This window comes from Candoia aspera, chromosome 2 (genome assembly GCF_035149785.1).
Source record: "Candoia aspera isolate rCanAsp1 chromosome 2, rCanAsp1.hap2, whole genome shotgun sequence".
Classification (NCBI taxonomy): Eukaryota; Metazoa; Chordata; class Lepidosauria; order Squamata; family Boidae; genus Candoia; species Candoia aspera.
Window position 1 is genome coordinate 244,412,840 of NC_086154.1, and position 18,508 is coordinate 244,431,347.

General features: G+C 43.2%; 1 protein-coding gene across 1 annotated transcript in view; it reads left to right on the forward strand.

Moving 5' to 3' along the window:
* The first annotated feature begins 16,671 nt into the window (after positions 1 to 16,671).
* FGF10 (fibroblast growth factor 10) overlaps positions 16,672 to 18,508 on the forward strand; it is a 96,483-nt gene continuing 94,646 nt past the window's right edge. Inside the window, exon 1 of the mRNA XM_063295687.1 lies at positions 16,672 to 17,424. Within this exon, the coding sequence (XP_063151757.1) occupies positions 17,034 to 17,424 (391 nt within the window). The 5' untranslated portion in view covers positions 16,672 to 17,033. The remainder of the gene's footprint in view (positions 17,425 to 18,508) is intronic.

An 18,508-nucleotide genomic window follows, 5' to 3' on the forward strand; every position in this document is an offset into this window, starting at 1 on the left:
TAAAACCAATCTCTTAAAATATCATCTCTCTTCCTCTCTTTAACTATTTTGGTTTTTCACACAACCTTTCATTCACTGAGTAAAAGATTATAAGGAAAACAAGACTGGGCCCCTGGAGAACACCTGCTCCCTGTATTTCTGTCTCATTGGTATTAAATCTAATTTTACTAGGCTACGTCTGTCTCCAAGGATCTCCACTTGGCTCAGATGATAAACAGGTATGGTTTTATCCAAATCATCCCAGCAACTTCATACAGGTAATAATAATTATGGGAGACCATATAGAAGCCCTGATGAATCTCCAGGGGAAAACTGCAACAGGATCAAGCAGTGGCCCCACAATGCCATTGTCTGTAAGAAGGAAGAACTGTTGCTTCATGGTGCCCCACAGCTCACAAAATCAACCTAACAGGATATCAAGGGCTGTCTATGCTTAATAATTCCCTTTGTACGTTAAGTGTACAAAATTCTAATTAGAGCCATGTAGAAAAATTCTGCTTCATTCCTTTCTACTCTTTTTCATTCAAAGAGAATATACTTTTATACTTTATTTCAAAGGGGAAGAATACTGAGGAGAACTTCTCCTGCATGCAATGTGATACTCTTGTACGTAGTGAAAGTGCTTTGTCTTTCATTGGACTATCTAGTCTGTAGCCTCTATGGCTTCCCACACATCTGTTCAGTCCCAAAGGGAGACATCATGAATGGACCAGGGGTGGCCATTATGTCAAAATAATGATATGCTCACAATGACACCATGACACAACTCCCACCTTTATGACTTTGCATCCTGAAGTCTGACCGAAGTTCAGACATGGTATTTATGGCATGATATCATGTTGCAAGTCACATCACTTATTCTCCATTATGGATGTCCATGGAAGGAATTCCTCCCACTGGACTTCAGTAATAAAGAAAGCTCAAAAGTACTACCAATAGAAAATCAAAAGAAATTCTCAAGCACCCTGAGAAATATCAAAGAGAGGGGAGGGAAAGAGAGGAGTTTCATTGCAGTAGAAAACTTCTGAGAATTTGCAATCAGGTATTAGCTCAGAAGTAATTATATTGTATAGCAAAAGACTAATATCAATCTTATTTTCCAATAAACTTTGAATAAGGCCCTGAAGTCAATACCTGCCCACTCAAAAACAATTATCAAAAGGGGAAATAAATGTAGGTGGAGTAGATTGTCTTCCTGGCCAGAGTTTTTTGGCAAGCTAAATATGAAGGTGTTGTGCATAACAAGACCACAGAGGTCAGGAGGGCTCTGTTTTCCCCTGTGATCAGGAAGACGTTATCTGTCACAGCCCAGTGCTATCTAATGCTGGCCAAGCTCCAGAAAACTGTCAGATTAATTCTTTGAGCTGAAGAGGTCTTGACATCAGGTTTCATTTTCTCATAAACGGTTGCCTTTGTGCCATTATGGCATACTGTTCTTTTCAAATGGAAGGAAATGTCAAAATCAGTTTGTGATATGAAATTAGAGGGGTGGCATTTCCTGAGTCTGTTTGAAGGACAGCAAGAACATTCCACTAGCTTAGTTCAGGAAGCTGCTGTCTACCATCAGGTCAGATGACCACCTAACCAGTGTCATCCTCCTGACTGGCAAGGGCTCACCAGGATCTCAGGAAAAATGTTGCGTAACATTTGGATCTTTTTCTTGTTTACAGTATAATAGCCAGGGTATTATTTTATACTTGCTTACATTGAACTGTAATCTCTATTGCAGTGTGACTGTAATATCCATTTTCTGAACTACAGGTTGTTTTTTATTGTTGTTTTAACCTAAGGGTTGTTAACTACCCTGGACAACTCACTGCTTACTCCTAACTTCAGATCAGTTCAATCCTGACAAGACCAAGTAGCTGTGGATATTTGAACCCCATCCCCAGATCTGGGGACTCTCCATCTTTAGTCTTGGATGGGGCTGCACTTCCCCATTCAAGACTGGTGTGAAATCTGGGGGTCATCCTGGACTCACAGCTCCTGTTTGAGAAAGAGGTGGTTACTGTGGCCAGGAGGGACCAGTTGCATCTGTTTCTAGATTGGGAGGCCCTCCAGTTGGTCACTCATGCCCTAGTCACTTCATGAATTATTGCAATGAATTCTACAGTACATGGAGCTGCCCTTGAAGATTACAGCTGGTGCAGAATGTGGCAGCACCGGCAGTGATGGGCATGTCACAGGATGCCTATGTGTCATCCCTGCTGTGCAAGCTGCACTGGTTGCCAGTCAGCTTCCAGGTGCAATTCAAGGTCCTGGTCATTACCTATAATAACTACCTATAATACTATTCTTCAAGGCTTATTTTCTAAGTACACTTCTAAAGGCTATCATATGTGAAGCTAAGCAGCATTCCTGGAAATAAATATTTGGTTTGAAACTGGTAGTGTGCTTTGTAGGGTAGGATGCTAGTTATTTATTTCATAAGACCTTACTAATAAATTGTGTCGTAGGACAGGAAAATTCTGTGGCTATTTCACTAGTAGCATCGTGGCATAATCTTGAGTATTGCTATTCTCTCTTTTTTATCTGTTCACTGGACTGGGAAGTTGAAAAGTCACCCAGAAAAACAGTGGCAAACCACTTCTATAGCACTGCTAAGAAAATGATTTGAAAACAGTCTCTGGGAATCAAGCTCTTTAATACATAACGAAAATACGTACAACTTTGTGCAACTTCGTGTTGTGTGCCAGTTACGCCCCTTCCTGGAGCGAGAAGCCTTTCGAATGGTCACTCATGCCCTGGTTATCTCCCATATAGACTACTGCAATGCGCTTTACATGGGGCTACCCTTGAAGAGTATCCCGAAGCTACAGCTGGTGCAAAATGCAGCCGCGTCGGCGATCCTGGGTTTCCCAAGATCAGCACATGTCACTCTGTTGTGTGAGCTGCATTGGTTGCCAGTATGCTTCTGAGTCCAATTCAAGGAGTTGATTATCACCTTTAAAGCCCTATATGGCACGGGTCCAGGTTACCTAAGGGACCGTCTCCTCCCCATCACATCAACCCATCCCACCCGGTCATGCAGAGAGGGCATGCTACAGACCCTGTCTGCAAGAGAATTCCATCTGGCGGGGTCCAGGAAGCGGGCCTTCTCTGCAATAACACCTGCCCTTTGGAATATCCTTCCCCCGAGAAGTGAGATTGGCTCCCTCGCTCCTGGACTTTAGGAAACAGCTAAAAACCTGGTTCTGTAATTATGCCTGGGGTGGGAGAGAAAGTAGCCATTCCTGGGGATGGTTAGTTTTTTAGAAGGACCCAGCTCTGCCTGCAAATCAAAGAACTTCCAGCCATCGAGGTTTTTATTATATTTATTGTATTATGTATTATAGTGTTTACAGTTTTATATTTTTATTTATGTTTTATTGTAAACTGCCCAGAGTCCCTTTTGGGAGATGGGCGGTGATAAATTTGATAGATAGATAGATAGATAGATAGATAGATAGATAGATAGATAGATAGATAGATAGATAGATAAACGGTTTGCTTACAAATCTTTTGAAAATCCCGGTAATTGGTGCTTTCTGAATCACTCTTACCCATTTGCTTTTGGTGAGACAAGACTTATTTTGCAGAAGCTGTCGTGCCTTCTCCTTCTGGGTTTTTGATAGTTTTATCTTTGATGACACCTTCCAAAATTTATATATAGATGAGCTGTAAAGCCTGGCGTTACACTGGCAACTTCCCAACCTTCTGGTGGAGAGGCCAGCATTAGGGAGTATGTTAAGATTTTTTTTTTTTAGAAAAGCAAAACACTCATAATGAGGTACCTTCTGGAACTGAAGACTTAGAACTTCTCTTAGCATTAGTATATGCCTTAGTACATCAAGCTGCCTTCCTGAAAACATTTGTTTAATAAATATCACTGTGCCACCATGAAGACAGACACAGTTTACTTAGCTTTCCTGCAATTTTCTGTATCATCTTTATCCCCCTTATCCAAAAGTCTTAATATCCTCCTAACTGGTTTCCTGCTTCAAAATAAGAGTTTACTGCTGGTCTTAATGTTCTTTGCAATATGCTTTTCAAAACCTTCCCCCCCTTACATTCTTTATTATCTTGTATTTCTTCTGTGCATGTCGCTATTCTTTTCATTCTCCTCCCTGGAGAAAGACTTCAATTTTTTGAAGGAAAACAGTGCTGTTAGGACTGGTCACTAAGTCCCACAATATCACTCCTTTAAAAAAGAAAAACCTTTCATCATTTCTCAGCCTTTTCTTACTTTTCCCATCATTTCCTCTCCCCCCCTCCCATTTCCTCACTGCCCCTTACCACATTAGCCAGCAACAGCAGCACTTCATTTTTCTGTTTTGTCTCTGACTTTTCCAAAAAATTTGAACATGCTGCAAATTGAAACTACAGTCACTGTCATGAGTAAGGATGGCGAGCAGGGGGCTCCCATCCAGACTGTTAAGCGCATGCGTAGCACTGAGGAATTGGGCAGCCATTCAAAGAGACACAGACTGGGACCGCCTTAACCTTTGGGGTTTATATGGCTGGGTTTTTCCCACGCTTCTTCAGTTTGTTAGGATTCCTGTTATGTACAAGCAATAAAACATTAGAGACCAGTTCCTTGTCTCAGCGTGTTTCCTGGCTGTTAGGACAGTCACAATTGGCATTTTCACTCCCAGAAAACCTCTGGATTGATCTAAAGGACATCCCTAGTGTTGGCAGAGTGCTAGAAAGCCTTTGGCCCAGGAGAGATCAGAAAAGTCACACACCAGGCATTTCTATAAAAATAATTTTTTTATTTACAGAAAGCAAACATATTTAAAAGCTTCTGCATTCTTACAGGCTCTCAATGAGAGCTGCTTAACTCTCTACATGCCTACACAGAAGGGAAACTGAAACTAAAACAAGTCCAGGCAAGTTCTTCTCCCCAGGTGCAAAAATTAACATCCGAAAAGAGGACAATTAAATTCAACCTCTTCACCCAGCCAAAATGATTAGTTACCATAGTAACCTTAATCTGTAGTAGAAAACATATTAACACCTAGAACTCCACAGTTGTAGCATGTTCTAGAAAGAAGCTGCCATTCATTCTAGAACATGCTACAACTCTGAATGATGAACAGCTAAAAGAAAGAGTACTGCTGCTACTAGTAAAGGATTGGAGGTTGGTGGTGAGAAAGGAAGACAAAATGCAGCGAGGAAGAAAGAAACAATAATGTGCCAGGAGTGGAGGAGTGTGCTCAAGACTTTGTGTTGGTCTCCAGAATGCCTATTGCTCAGCCCCTTTGGTCCTGGGCATTTTCAAGAATTGTTCTGGTGGCAGGGAGAAGCAAAGCTGCTGTATAGCATGTGACTGTAATGTAAGCATATGGCATCCTCCAATGCAGCATACCTGTCCATTTTTCTGTAGGTTCATGTCAAATCCCATTACTAAAACATTTACATTATTTTTTTTAATGTACTGGATTTTTTTAATTTGAAGCACCTTTATCCTAAGTTTGACCTTCATTTGTTGGCATAGGAGCAGCATAGAAACTTGGGAAACTGTGTTATGGCAAATTCATCTAATGACGTGTTGCTCTCTCTAGTTGCTCTGGAGGGTTTCATGCTGAAGACTTGTCACTCCAATGTGGAGCAACCAATGATTAAACCTGAGATCTTCTGCCAGAAAAGCCCAGACTCAGTCGCTGAACTGCAGCCCTGTCCTTCACCATGAAACACTGGTAAACCTGTCTCTCAAATATGTGACTCCCTCGTAGTTGTCCCGGCCTAAAGCACACGTATTGTTTCCAAATCCTGCTCCAACTCAGCCAAGGCTGGGATATGCAGCAGGAGAGAGAAAGTGATCCCCACTAGAGGACTTTGCAAGCATTTTACTTTTTTTCCACTCATAATGCATAGATCAGGGTTTCTCAGCCAGGGTTCCATGGAATGCTAGGTTTCCATGAGAGGTCACTAGGGGTTCCCTAGAGATCACAATTTATTTAAAAAATTATTTCAAATTCGGGCAACTTCACATTAAAGAGGTAAGTTTCATTCTTTATTTTCAGTTTAAGGACACTGTTAATGCATATATGAATGCCTACACATGAAACAAATGTAGTAATTTTGTAACTTCTGGCCTATATTTGAGCCTGAATGTGTAGGGGTTCCCCGAGGCCTGAGAAATATTTCAAGGGTTCCTCCAGGGTCAAAGGGTTGAGAAAGGCTGACATAGAGGAACATGTGATACAGCACCTAAATTTCTTCTATAGTCACGTTGACCTTGAACCTTAAATTAGAGCCTGTATAGCTCTTTTTGTTTCTCGATCATGGCAAGGTAAGGCAGAATATCTGTAATTAGTTTCTAGACAGGTAAGATACCGAATCTCCTTTAAGAGTAATACTGTGCCAACATTTTTCTTTCCCTGTGGGAAAAAAAAGTATCTGTTTTTCTCCCTCTTTCTCATGGTACTTTCGATTTTCTTTTGGGTGTCACTCAGTGGTGCTTTTGACTTCCATTTCAAGTTGGTCGTGAGGGCTCTTCCTTTTTCAGTTCCACTATTGCTCATTCCCCTGGAGCCTCTTTAAAAAGAAGTCCTGTGGGTGGAGTTCATGAAGTTTTCTCATAGGATTAATTCAGACACAGAAGCCAGAAAGGCTGCCAGCTGCTGGAGAAATTATTGAATAAGTGACAGAAATCAGAACTGATGCCATGGAGAACATTTTCCCCGCATTGTTCATACCATTTCCTACATTTTTCCTACCATTTCTCACTGAGTTTACCAGAAATGAATTTGGCTTTTGAAATACCTTTCAAAGAGAAGAAAAATACCAGTAAACTTCTCACAAGAGAACTGTGAGGTTCTTGCGCACATAGGAATTATGCGATGGACATGCGGGGTATGTAAATATCTGTCTTTCACTGCACAATCCTCCCTTCAGTGGTCTGCAGCCTCCTTATAACAGAAAATAAATTCAGCTATACTGCCTCCTGCTCTCTCCATTGATAAAGGAAATTCCAAAGGATCGCCAAGAAATTTGAAAGAATTGTTCAAGAGAATAAGTGGAAAAAAGAGAACTTCTGAGAAACCTCCCTGCTTCTGGTTGGAATCAGCTATAATGGTTAGTTCCAAGTGGATAAAGACTCAGCAGGCCATTTTGTAAACAGACACCTGCAAGCTTCTTTGGCATCAGTGAAAAGAGCCACCTCCTTGCTGGATCATAGGAAGGCTGCCTGAAAGAAAATCAGGAAGTATCTGCCCTATAAACTGGGACGAATTGGTTCTAAATGGGGAGTAGTTCAGTTGCTGGAATTCTAGTAACCCCACTTTATACTTCTTAACAAATCTTGCTAAAGGCAACTCAGTGAGAATCGTCCTTGGAAAGAAGTAACACTTTTGATTTTAGGCAGCAGCCAAAGACCCTACCCCATGGAGTCTATAAATATGATTCAATAAATAAGTCCCAAGGCTGTATCAGTGTGAATATTTAGACAATCTCCTTAGTTATTTTTAAACAATTTCATGAAAATACACACACACACACACACTGGAAGACGCCAGGCTTGTCAACTGGAAGGTTGCAAGTTCCATGGTTTGAGACCCGAGCACTGTGCAGGGGAGTGAGCTCCCGCACTTGCCCCAGCTCCTGCCAACCTAGTAATTCAAAAGCATGCAAATGTAAGTAGATAAATAGGTACTGCTTCGGTGGGAAGGTAACAGCATTTCTGTGACTGTCATGCTGGCCACATGACTGCGGAAGTGTCCTTAGACAATGCTGGCTCTTCGGCCATGAAACGGAGATGAGCACCGCCCCCTAGTGTGTCATCAGACACGACTAAACGGGAATCTTTACACACACACACATATACACACACACACATACAAATACATATACACACATGCACACACATACATACACATACATACACAGTATATATATACACACACATGTACTCTGTGTGTGTGTGTTTGTGTGTGTATGCGTGTTTCCTATCTATGGCAAGGAAATTGTCTGAATTTCAAGGAATTTTCTTGGTGGGAGGGGACTATATTCTCTTCCATCAAACTGAATGAGAATGGTGAAAATAAGACAGAAGTTTGACATAGCACCGTTTAAAATGTATATCTTACACAAATTACGTGCCAGAGAATATTAGTTTCATATGAAATACTAATAACATATGAAACTAATATTCTTGTACAATATATAAACACTTATACTTATCTACAGCTCTGTGAAATAGTAATTAGTGGTTAGAGTGATGGAGCACTGTAGAAAAGAGCTGAATTTAAATTTTTATTTTGCCATGAAACTCAGAGGTTTTATTAGTCAGCTTTACAGGGATGGGGATGGAGAATCAAGTATGCTGCCTTGAGTCATTCACAAAAGGGCAAGTTAAACAAATAAATAAAGTGGAAAATGATTTTAAATTGTAAACGAAACAGGGGACAAAGGAGGACATGTTTATCAAATGATTGCATGCATTGTTCCCAGTACGTTTTGAATATCACCCCTAAGGTGATGTTAAAAATGTTGCTTTGTCTTTACAAAGACAATATATGAAATTAGTTTGTGTTTTTTTATTATTGCAAATAGTGCAATCTCTGCTGGTGCACTCAAATGCAAGCTCCTTTGAATTCAGTGTGGTCTATTTCCAAATAAATATGGGATTTCTCCATTATTCTCCATTACTACATTACCAAATGTAGTGATTCTCCTGAGAATCCCATGGATAGCCAAGAAAACAAACAAATGGATCATTGAACAAATCAACCCAGAGTTCTCACTTGAGGCATGAATTACCAGGCTCAAATTATGTGAAGACCTAGCTCTCTGGAAAATGCTCCAATACTGGGAAAGGTGGAAGGAAAGAGGAAAAGACTAGCAGCAGATGGATGGACTCAATTACAGCAGTGATGGGTGTACCATTGGAAGGACCAGATGAGGGACAAATCATTTATATATCATTTATTTATATATCAAATTTATTCCCTATCCATCTCACTCAGAGAGCAACTCTGGGTGGTTAGAGTTAGGGAGAAATGAGGAAGATGAACACAATTTATATTTCTTCTTTTGATGCATTCCACTGGTCCTTTTTCACTCTTGAGTATCCTTCCATCATACTCACTTACTTACTTACTTTCATCCAGTGTAATTGCTACTCTTGAATTAGCACTCAGTGAGCAGATTGAGAAGCAGCTCCCCTTTACTGAAGATAATGCAGGGGGCGCAATTTTGGAGTAGTAACTTTGAGGAATGTATATAGCTTTCCCCTTACACAAATATATATAGAGAGAAGGAGCTGAAACAGTGCTAGATCACAGAAGGCTAGGGCTCAAGTGAAGACACACCAGGCTTCTCCAACAATTTGCTTGCCAACTGATGGACTGCTCTGTTCCCTCCTGGATCCCAAGAGGATACTGAGAATCAAGCAACTACAGTCCTTGTTGGCTTATTAGTCTCTTTTACAGGAACCAAGAGAAGGGTTCTGGCTTCTTGGAGACAAACACAAAGGCAAATCTAGGAGCCTCATCAAATACAGGACCTTCCAGTAACACAAGGGGGTGAAATACCTTTTTTGTAAAACATATGGCCAATATAAAAGTGATGGCGTGCAAATAATAAAGGGCAAAGCAGAGGAGTATGCATGTTCTAGCAAAGAAAGGGAAACAGAGATATTTCCTTTATTATTTTTTCCTGAGCCCAACCAATTTCAGTGTATGTGTTTGACCCCATTTCAGGAAAGTGGTCAGAATGAGCCCACTTTCATAATCAGCATCCTAAACATTCATGAAAGCTGAAAACACCTAGTCTCCTTGGCAGGGTGATTTGATTGTAACAGCCTGTTGACGATTCTGTTCTGTAGTCCCTGGAAAAGTGCCCCTTGTCGTTTTCCAATATGTGGAGTCTTATTCAAAAGACAGTTGATTTTGTTGTGGTTTTTCTTTTTTTTATTTGCCACTTTTTAGAATGCAAAAGGCATCATAAGAATGCAGAATTGTGTAGTTTGCAATGGGGCGAGGTGCACATGAAACCTAATGGCATATTCAGGGAAGACCTAGTATTCAGATCTCCCCATGAGGCTGCAGCAGTCTGGGGTCTGTGTGGCCAATTTCTCAAAGATTGCCAAGATGGAATGAGTAGACTTCAGAAGGTTTTGTTAAATCTTTAACATGCTGGATGAATTTGAAATAATGCTGGAAAGAAGATACCGTATTATTAAGCTTTGCTCATGCGCTCTGATGTTTGCAAAAGCCTAAGCAATTTGCTAATAACTCTAAATCCTGATTCATTTCAGTATTTGGAGGTTTTGATTCAACCCGACATTTCCCACAATTTAATTAGATTATAGCCAGAGCAAACTTTTAAAATTATGGTCCATCCCAAGCCATATGGCCTACAGCAGTGGTGGATAATTAAGCTTCACATAGCTACAAAGAATAGGGATATCCATGCTGGGAGGTGAGCAGTGGCCTTTATATGTACCTCGGCCCTCTCCAAATTACAGCTGGTTCAGCCATCCACAAAACAAGGACCTACCCTGATGGCCAACTGCCCACCAACAGTTTCTGAAAAGTCAGCGTCCTATATTTCATCAGCCTCCTTTCAAATCAGCAACCAGATCCCTCTTACCAATTTCCATGAGCCCAGTCAAGGATGGTTAGGATTCATAATAGCATGGACATTTGGGGAAGTAGTACCTAATCCAGACATGGCCTTGAGTCAGGTGAGGAGAATGGAGGATGTTAAACAAAGCCATTGCTAGACAAGCACCTGTCCTTCTCTCTTTTCTTTCCCAATGCAGGTTCAGTACATCCTGTACTATACCTGGAATACTGTACTGAGTTATATCGCATTGTATTATTATAGTGCAGAGGGACGCGGTGGCGCTGCGGGTTAAACCGCTGAGCTGTCGATCGGAAGGTCGGCGGTTCGAAACCGCGCGGCGGGGTGAGCTCCCGTTGCTAGTCCCAGCTCCTGCTCACCTAGCAGTTCGAAAACATGCAAATGTGAGAAGATCAATAGGTACCGCTTCGGCGGGGAGGTAACGGCGTTCCGTGTCGTCATGCTGGCCACATGACCCGGAAGTGTCTACGGACAACGCCGGCTCTAAGGCTTAGAAACGGAGATGAGCACCGCCCCCTAGAGTCGGACTCGACTGGACTTTACGTCAAGGGAAACCTTTACCTTTACCTACTTATTATAGTGCACTATCATTATATTATACTCTACTCTAAATTATATTGTGAATATAATATTATATTATGAAAATGTACCTTCTACTCCTCTGATACTTACCTTCCACCAAGTCCAGTTAAGGACTATGATTGTCGCACACATAAAAAGGACAATTGTAAAATACACATACACACAAATAATACAGATGCAGCCCAAACAAAGGCTTTGAACATAAATTAGTTCCAAATTAGCCATGACAGTGCCAAAAGTGCCACTTGGAAATCAGAATGATTTATAGCGGTATTGGAGGAGAGGGGAAGTTCAGTAATACAGCCCATACATTGCTTAAAAGTTCTGATATGTCTAGAGATTGAAACTTGGAAGAAACACTATGAGTCAATAGATATAATGTTGAATAAGATGGCCAATGGGTCTCCAGTCGCTAAAATTACGTAAGATGGATATAAATTCATTGAACCTCAAGCTTCATTGAAAGTACAATGACACGTTCAGTTAAATCAGTACTGTACAAATGTGAGGAATATAATTTGTACATGCACACACCTATTCCCCCACCCACCCACTTCGGGTATTTGCGAATACAGCTGTTATGATGGAAATGGCTTATTAGGTAGTTTTATTTTGCTACAGTACAGTACAACTAATAGAAAAGTTGATTATATAAAATAGTATTTCCTCTTTATTCATTTCTGAGGTTATATTATTAGCTCATTGAAATAAGCAAGGCTGCTGAATGTTTGTAAAAATGCATGATATGCATATTTTCAAAGGTCTTGGACAAGGAGAGAGGGAGAGAGAAAGAAAGACATACAGTTTAGATGCAGTAGGTATTCTTCTAGCCTAGGACTTAGTCTGAAGATAGGTTTCTTTCAAATCTAACAGGGGAACAATTAATAAAGGAACCCATTAAGGTCTGATTGTTGCTGCTAAAAAGGAAGGTTGAATTTCAGTCCTTTGAAGTAACTGAGAATGATTCAGGCCTCATTACCGAGATATAATCTACATTCATACATTTATGTTAGTGATTCAGATCTATTGGGACAGATTGAATTCCGTTAAATAGTGCATCTTTCCTCTGGAACTTTTCTCAGGCTTTTTCAGGCTAACCTAAGAGGGAACTTAACAATACAAAATAGTACGGTACTTAGGGATTCAACTGTGCTTTAAAAGAAAGGACTATACAGAGAGCAGAAAAAAGGAACCGAGATAGAATCTAAAAAGCTACGTCAGCTTTTCATTGGGCCTCTGTTTTGTAAGGGCCCATCTTGTCATCGCTCAGTAGAGAGAAAAAAGAAGCCTATGAATGTTTCTTCACCTGCTTGAACTGAATTTTATATGATAGCATTTACATGGTTTTAAAGTAGAATGTTTTGCTTGTGGAAACAATTCAGACCTATTCAGGCTTATATTCAGGCTTATATTCTTTTACGTGAAGAATAAAATCAGTCATTCCTTTTTAAAATAAAAGATTACATCTACTCCTCCCTATACACACATTTATAGACAGTATTTAAACCAATATGTGACAGCATTTTGCTTATTCAGGAATGCTACAATAGTTTGGAAAAAGAACGCAAATGAAATGTAATGCTTGCAAATTAAGTGTCAGGAATAAATGAATCTATTTATAATTTTCTTTACTTCCATATTCAATTTATTTAAATGAAGGCCACAAGCAAGTTGACATATTTACAGTAAGTTACATATGACAGAATATCATTAAGAAGTTTTCTTCTCATGAATCAGGCTTTGGATCTACGTAAGCTAGTATTATCAGGGCTTGCCTGGGAGCAACTTTCAGGATTTTAGGCAGAAGTTTTCCCAGCCCAGCCTGGAGGTGATGGGAGAATCTGGAGCATTCTGCACCAAAAGAATGACGGCTTCTAAAGAACTTTGGGACATACAGCCCCACATCCTACATCCTGTCCCACTGCCAGATCTATGTAGCATAATGGAATGGATGAACACTGCAATGAAGAACCTCAGATTATCTATGCCAAAGCTTATTTGTCTTGGATGACAATCTTTTGGGGGGGCTAAAATGTGGTGAAATTGTAGGACCCCTGTCCCCCAACTTTTTGTCCATTCTGCCTGGGAATTTTGGGAATTGCAATTCCAATACTTTTGGGGAACTGGGCCAAATTGGGAAAAAGCTATTGCAGGAAGGAGCTACCTTGCGCCACTGAGTGAAATGACTGACAGCTTATAACTAACAGGCTAAATAATAGCCTAATGTCAAAATTCATACTGATAATACCTTTACTAGGCAACTGAAGATGCAGAATTCTCCATTAATTCCGTGGTTAGAAGAGAGGAGGAGAAAGGGGAGGGAAAAGCTGCTGACGTTCAAGCCATGTCTACCAGGTTACATTAAATTAGATAAGATAGTGGAAAATCTCTAGATATGTAAATTGAGTCTCATCAGAGACAAAAGTGGTCTTTAAGGTGACATGATGATGATGATGATGATGAATGAACATATACGTAAGTGTGCGTATATACAACAAATGATGATAAATGAACATATACATGTGTATATAGAACAAATGCATTAGAAATTCTGGTCATTTTCTGTATCTCAAAAAATCCTTCAAATCTGATGCAATCTTGGTACTTTCCAAAGGATCTATTTGAAGACCAAATATTTCAAAGGAGCACAATGTAATAAAGCACATGGGTTCCAGAACCAGCCTTCTTTTTTTTCCTTCTTCATTCTGAGGGCTGTTTAAATGTTTCCCCTTGAATTGAAGTCCATAAATTTTAGAAATGAGTCTTTGGTAATCAAGTCCACATTGTAATTGGAGAAAATCATTTCTAATTTTCTACTGCATTACCAATATACTTGAAAGCCCAAGCTAATGAATCAATCCAATCTGAGAACTATTTGTTCTGTGTGTATGTTGTGCTAGTCAAGGAAAGATTGATTCCAAATGCACAGAATAGTATGCCCTGGCTGTTTTTCCATTGCATTCCATTGATCAGCATTTTCTTTAACTCACACTTTATTCCAAGAAGTCCTCTGTTTATATATGATAGAATCCAATTGTATTGTGTGTTTTTTAATTTTGTTTTATTTACAAGCTATTTTTTCCTCTGTAGCATTTCCATAGAACATGAAAAAGAAGTCCTCATTTTACATTTTGCAATATTTATTTTAGGCTGATGAATGCCAATACACACTTTCATGGCCTGCTGCTGCAACTTGTAAGCCCAAGGGCCTTTTACCACTGCTGATTTAGAGTGCTCACACCCGTCCTTAAACTGGAGAAAACTATATCGGTATAAAATGTGCTGTCCCCATTCCCATCCCTATCCTGCTTCATGTCTCTGTAGGCACCTGACTTCCTTCCAAGGTAATAGGTGACAAAGCCAAGAGTTTTACCCACCTTGAGGCTGGCCTTAGATGGTGTCAAAATAAAGGGGAAATACTACTTCAATACTTGTACAACTGGCTTAAGCTGGTTTCTCTCATGAAATGAAGATGAGATGAAGGCATCAAGGGGACACAGCAGAAAAAAGTTGTTCCTGGGGATAGGTGCAAGTGTCAAAAGGTCCTAAATGCCTATTGCAAGGTAATTTAATAATCACTGGAAAACTCCCAAGGAAGGGCAGTCTCATGGTGTCTGTGTCTCTTCCTTTAACCAAGTGATAGGTATACAAACCTGGCAGGCTCTATTCTGGAAGAGTATTAAGTGCTGGCAGTAGTAGGGGCCATCACAGGAAGAACATAGTATATCTGTCATGGGGAACATGACAGACTTGCTACGAAGGGTGAATAACAGCAGCACCTTTTGTGGAAAATAAATCACTACCCATCCTTGAAAAACAATAGATGTAAAAACAAAACAAAACAAAAAGCCAAAAGCAAAAGACTGAATGAAGGAAGAAAAATCAAAATGGAAAATGAGTCCCTTTCTGGTAAAGGAAACTGCATTAATAAAAGGAAAAGAAAAAAAAAAAAACAGGCAGATTTTATGGGCCAAAGCTTTGCCATGCCAATAAAGCTCCCCTTCTTCTACCCCCCCCCCCCCCCGCCTTCTTTTGAAGTCATGGGCGAGATTCAGTAAGTTGAGCCATGTTAGCAATTAGAAATTTGGCCATTGCAGGGACCTTCTTTTACAGAGCTGGGAGTGATAAATCTTGAAAGCTCAAAAGAAAGAGAAAAAGTGTGATTTCCCCTCTACCTTTTGCTTTTAATTTCAGCAACAGAAGCCAGAAATTGTGATTAATTAAAGAAAAGGGGAATAGGAGGAGAGGGCAGGCAAAGGACCTCCTTGGAGACCAAGTGAGCTAACCGCCTCCCTCCCTCCCTTCCTTTCCTTTTTTCTTTCTACATTTTCTACCATCTCGCTACCTCGCTTCTTAGCTAGCCCCCCCACACCCCCAGTCTTGCACTATATTGTTCTTTCCCGTCCTTAACCCCCCCCCCCTTTTCTTTAAGGGGAGAAGGCAGGAGGGGGAGTCAGCAAGCAACATGCACCAGGTGGCTCTCAACTGCTGCCTGCCAAAAAAATGAAAATAAAAATCCTTCTCTAGAAAACAAGTTTTTAAAAAAGGAGGAGGGCTCCCTGGAGGGGATTGGCTGAGCCTGGAAGACAGGGAAATTAGTAAGGCATGACTCTCCCAGCCGTGCTGGTGGCCAGAACGGTCTGAGGAGCAATTAGTAGAAGACGGCGGCTGCTGTTGCTGCTACAGAGAAGGAAGAAGGGAGAGAGCGCGAGAAAGAGAAAGAGAGAGAGAGAGAGAGAGAGAGGAAGGGGGCAGATCTTGGGCAGCCGTCCTCTCTCTGCGTCTGTCTCTTCCCCCCACCCCCCGGGCAGGCGCTTGCTCACTGCAACTTGCGAAAGGGTTTCAGATGTCCCAGCACCGCCGCTTGACCCCCTCCCCGCAAATAAAACTTGACCACCAGAGGCACGTCTCACCTCTCAGCTCTCTAATCTGTAGCATTTAGGATACAGCCTCCAACCTGCTGGCAACCCAAGGAGAGAAAGGCGAGCGGACTCTTGCCAGCGCGGCTTTACCTTCCTTATTTCCGTAGAGAAATAGAGCGCGGCGTTTATAGATTTAATCTCGCTCTCAGGAGGATCCAAGAGAGAGAAAAAGTGCATTGAAAAAAAAGCTGCAAGGACGACTCCTATCCTGCTGGGTTTTCACTAAGAAGACCTGCATTTGAGCGAAGACTTCTTCTCGGGTGCAGAAGGTACACAGGGGCGGGAGGGGCCCTGGGCGCCCTCCCCCGATTTGCTCCCAGTTTCATTCGGATTTTTAAGCGGTTCTTTGCCTCTCTCCCTCGTTGCTGACTCGCCTGTCACCTCTCTCTTTTCCAGAGCTTCGCCTTCCTCCTCTGGAAGATGGTGCAGAAACCGCCGAGGACCGAGCCGCGTTAGCCCGGCGGCGCGCAGCGGCCACGGCGCGTGGGTCGGCGTCCGGATCGTGGCCCCCGTCTCTCGCGCGCGCGTGCTTTGGTTTGACTCCCGCCTCCCCCCCCCCGCCCCGCGAACTTGCTATCCAAACGGTTGTCTCCGCTCCGCTTCGCCAAGAGGTCCGCCGGGCACCGAGTCGCCTTCCTTTCGCAACCAGAAGCAGGGTCGCCGTTCGGCGGCTTAACCGATTCGCCGCCCGCGCCCGCCCGAAGCGAAGAAGGGCCGAGTCTCCGAAGGGTAGACGCCAGGCGCCCCCGAGGCAAAGGGGAGGGGGAACGCCGCCGTTTTTCGGAGAGCTCGCCCCCTGAGGCATGGATGTCGGCGCCCTCCCTTCAGGCCAGATCAGCGCGCCGGCGGCTCTGAGAGAGAGGGCTCCCCATCAGCTGTCCGCTCGCCGCGCCCGGGGGCTCACCCTTCCAGCATGCTTCTTTCCGTGAGGCCTCTCCCAGCGCCCAGAGCTTCAGTACGATGTGCAGATGGAGACTGATACAGGGTGCCTCCGCCTCTGCCCACCTGCCTTCCTCCTCTTCCTCCGCCTCCTCTTCCTCCGCCAGCCGCCGCGGCTGCGGCTTCTTGCTGCTGCTCTTCCTGATGTCTTCGCTGACCGCCTCCTGCCATGAGCACCGCCGCGACATGCCGCTTCTCAAGGCCACCAACGCCTCGTCGACTTCTTCTTCTTCCTCACCTGCCTCGTCCTCCTCCTCCTCCTCTGCCGCCAGTGCGGGGAGACGCGTGCGGAGCTACGACCACCTCCGAGGAGACGTGCGCTGGAGGAAACTCTATTGCTACAACAAGTTCTTCCTCCGGATCGAGAAGAACGGGAACGTGAGCGGCACCAAGAAGGACAACTGCCCCTACAGTAAGTGCAGGGCTTCTCTGCTTTTCCTCTAGGTCTTAGGCACCCCTCCCCACTCCTCGGTTTTAGTTACCTTCGGCTGGAAGTGAGGGCCTCTTCGGGTCATTCGGGGGAGGAGGGGAGCGGACTTCTGCCCCGAAGCCCAGTCCGAGGGTCCCGGAGCTTCCTCCCCGGTCGGTGGGGCAGCTCTGCGTCTCGAGGGTGGCGCGACCCCGAAGATGCTGCTTGCCTTGGGCTCCTTCCCTGGAGGCGGGGAGAAGGCCCTTTGCACGTGCTCAGAAGCTCTAGCCCCTGCGCCTCTTCCTCCGGTTTTATTCCTTAATGTTTCATCTGGTTGATTCTGGAGAAGTTGAAAGCTGGCGCGTTTCAATTGGTCCAAATAAAGGGTAGGGGTGCTGGATTTCCCCCCCTCCCCTTCCCCCGCTCCTTGCTTATTCTTTCCCAAACCTTAACTTTTCCTCAATACTTTCCGGTCGACATCTCGATTTTCCCCGTGGATTCAACAGGAACCTGATATTAGGAGAGGTAAATTCGGTTGTTGAACGGATGGGAGCCGGCGGACTGTATCCTAGGTTAAATTTGGCCAAACTTGACGTACCCGGCTCGTGTCTGCCTGCCAGTTTACCAGCCTCCCTCCCTTTGGAGTTTGCCGCCGTCTCCCCTCCTGGGCACTTTTACTCGCCTTGTTGCTAGCTGGGGATGCTGGGATGCACAACCTACCACATGACCTGGAGGGCGCCAGGTTTTAATAACTTGGAGATCATCAGGTCGTCGTCATCACCATCATCACCATCAGCATCGCTCTGTTTCTCCCAGCTTAGCGGGACCCTGGGGTGGGGAGTGTTGGACATGGGGGAGGGACCCTTTTTCGAGGTTCTCCGCCTCGCTCCCCCCTCTGATACCTGCCCATCGCGTGCGCTCCTGCTTAGTGGCTTCCTCGAGCCTCTGGACGGGCGAGAAGGGACGTCGAGGCTGAGGAATGCCCGCTTCGTGTGAAAAGTTGACCGTCTTTCCTTCGAGAAATCAGGAAGCGGAGATTCGGCAGATCAAATGTGCAAAATCTGACGGTTGGGGAGCGTGGCGCTGC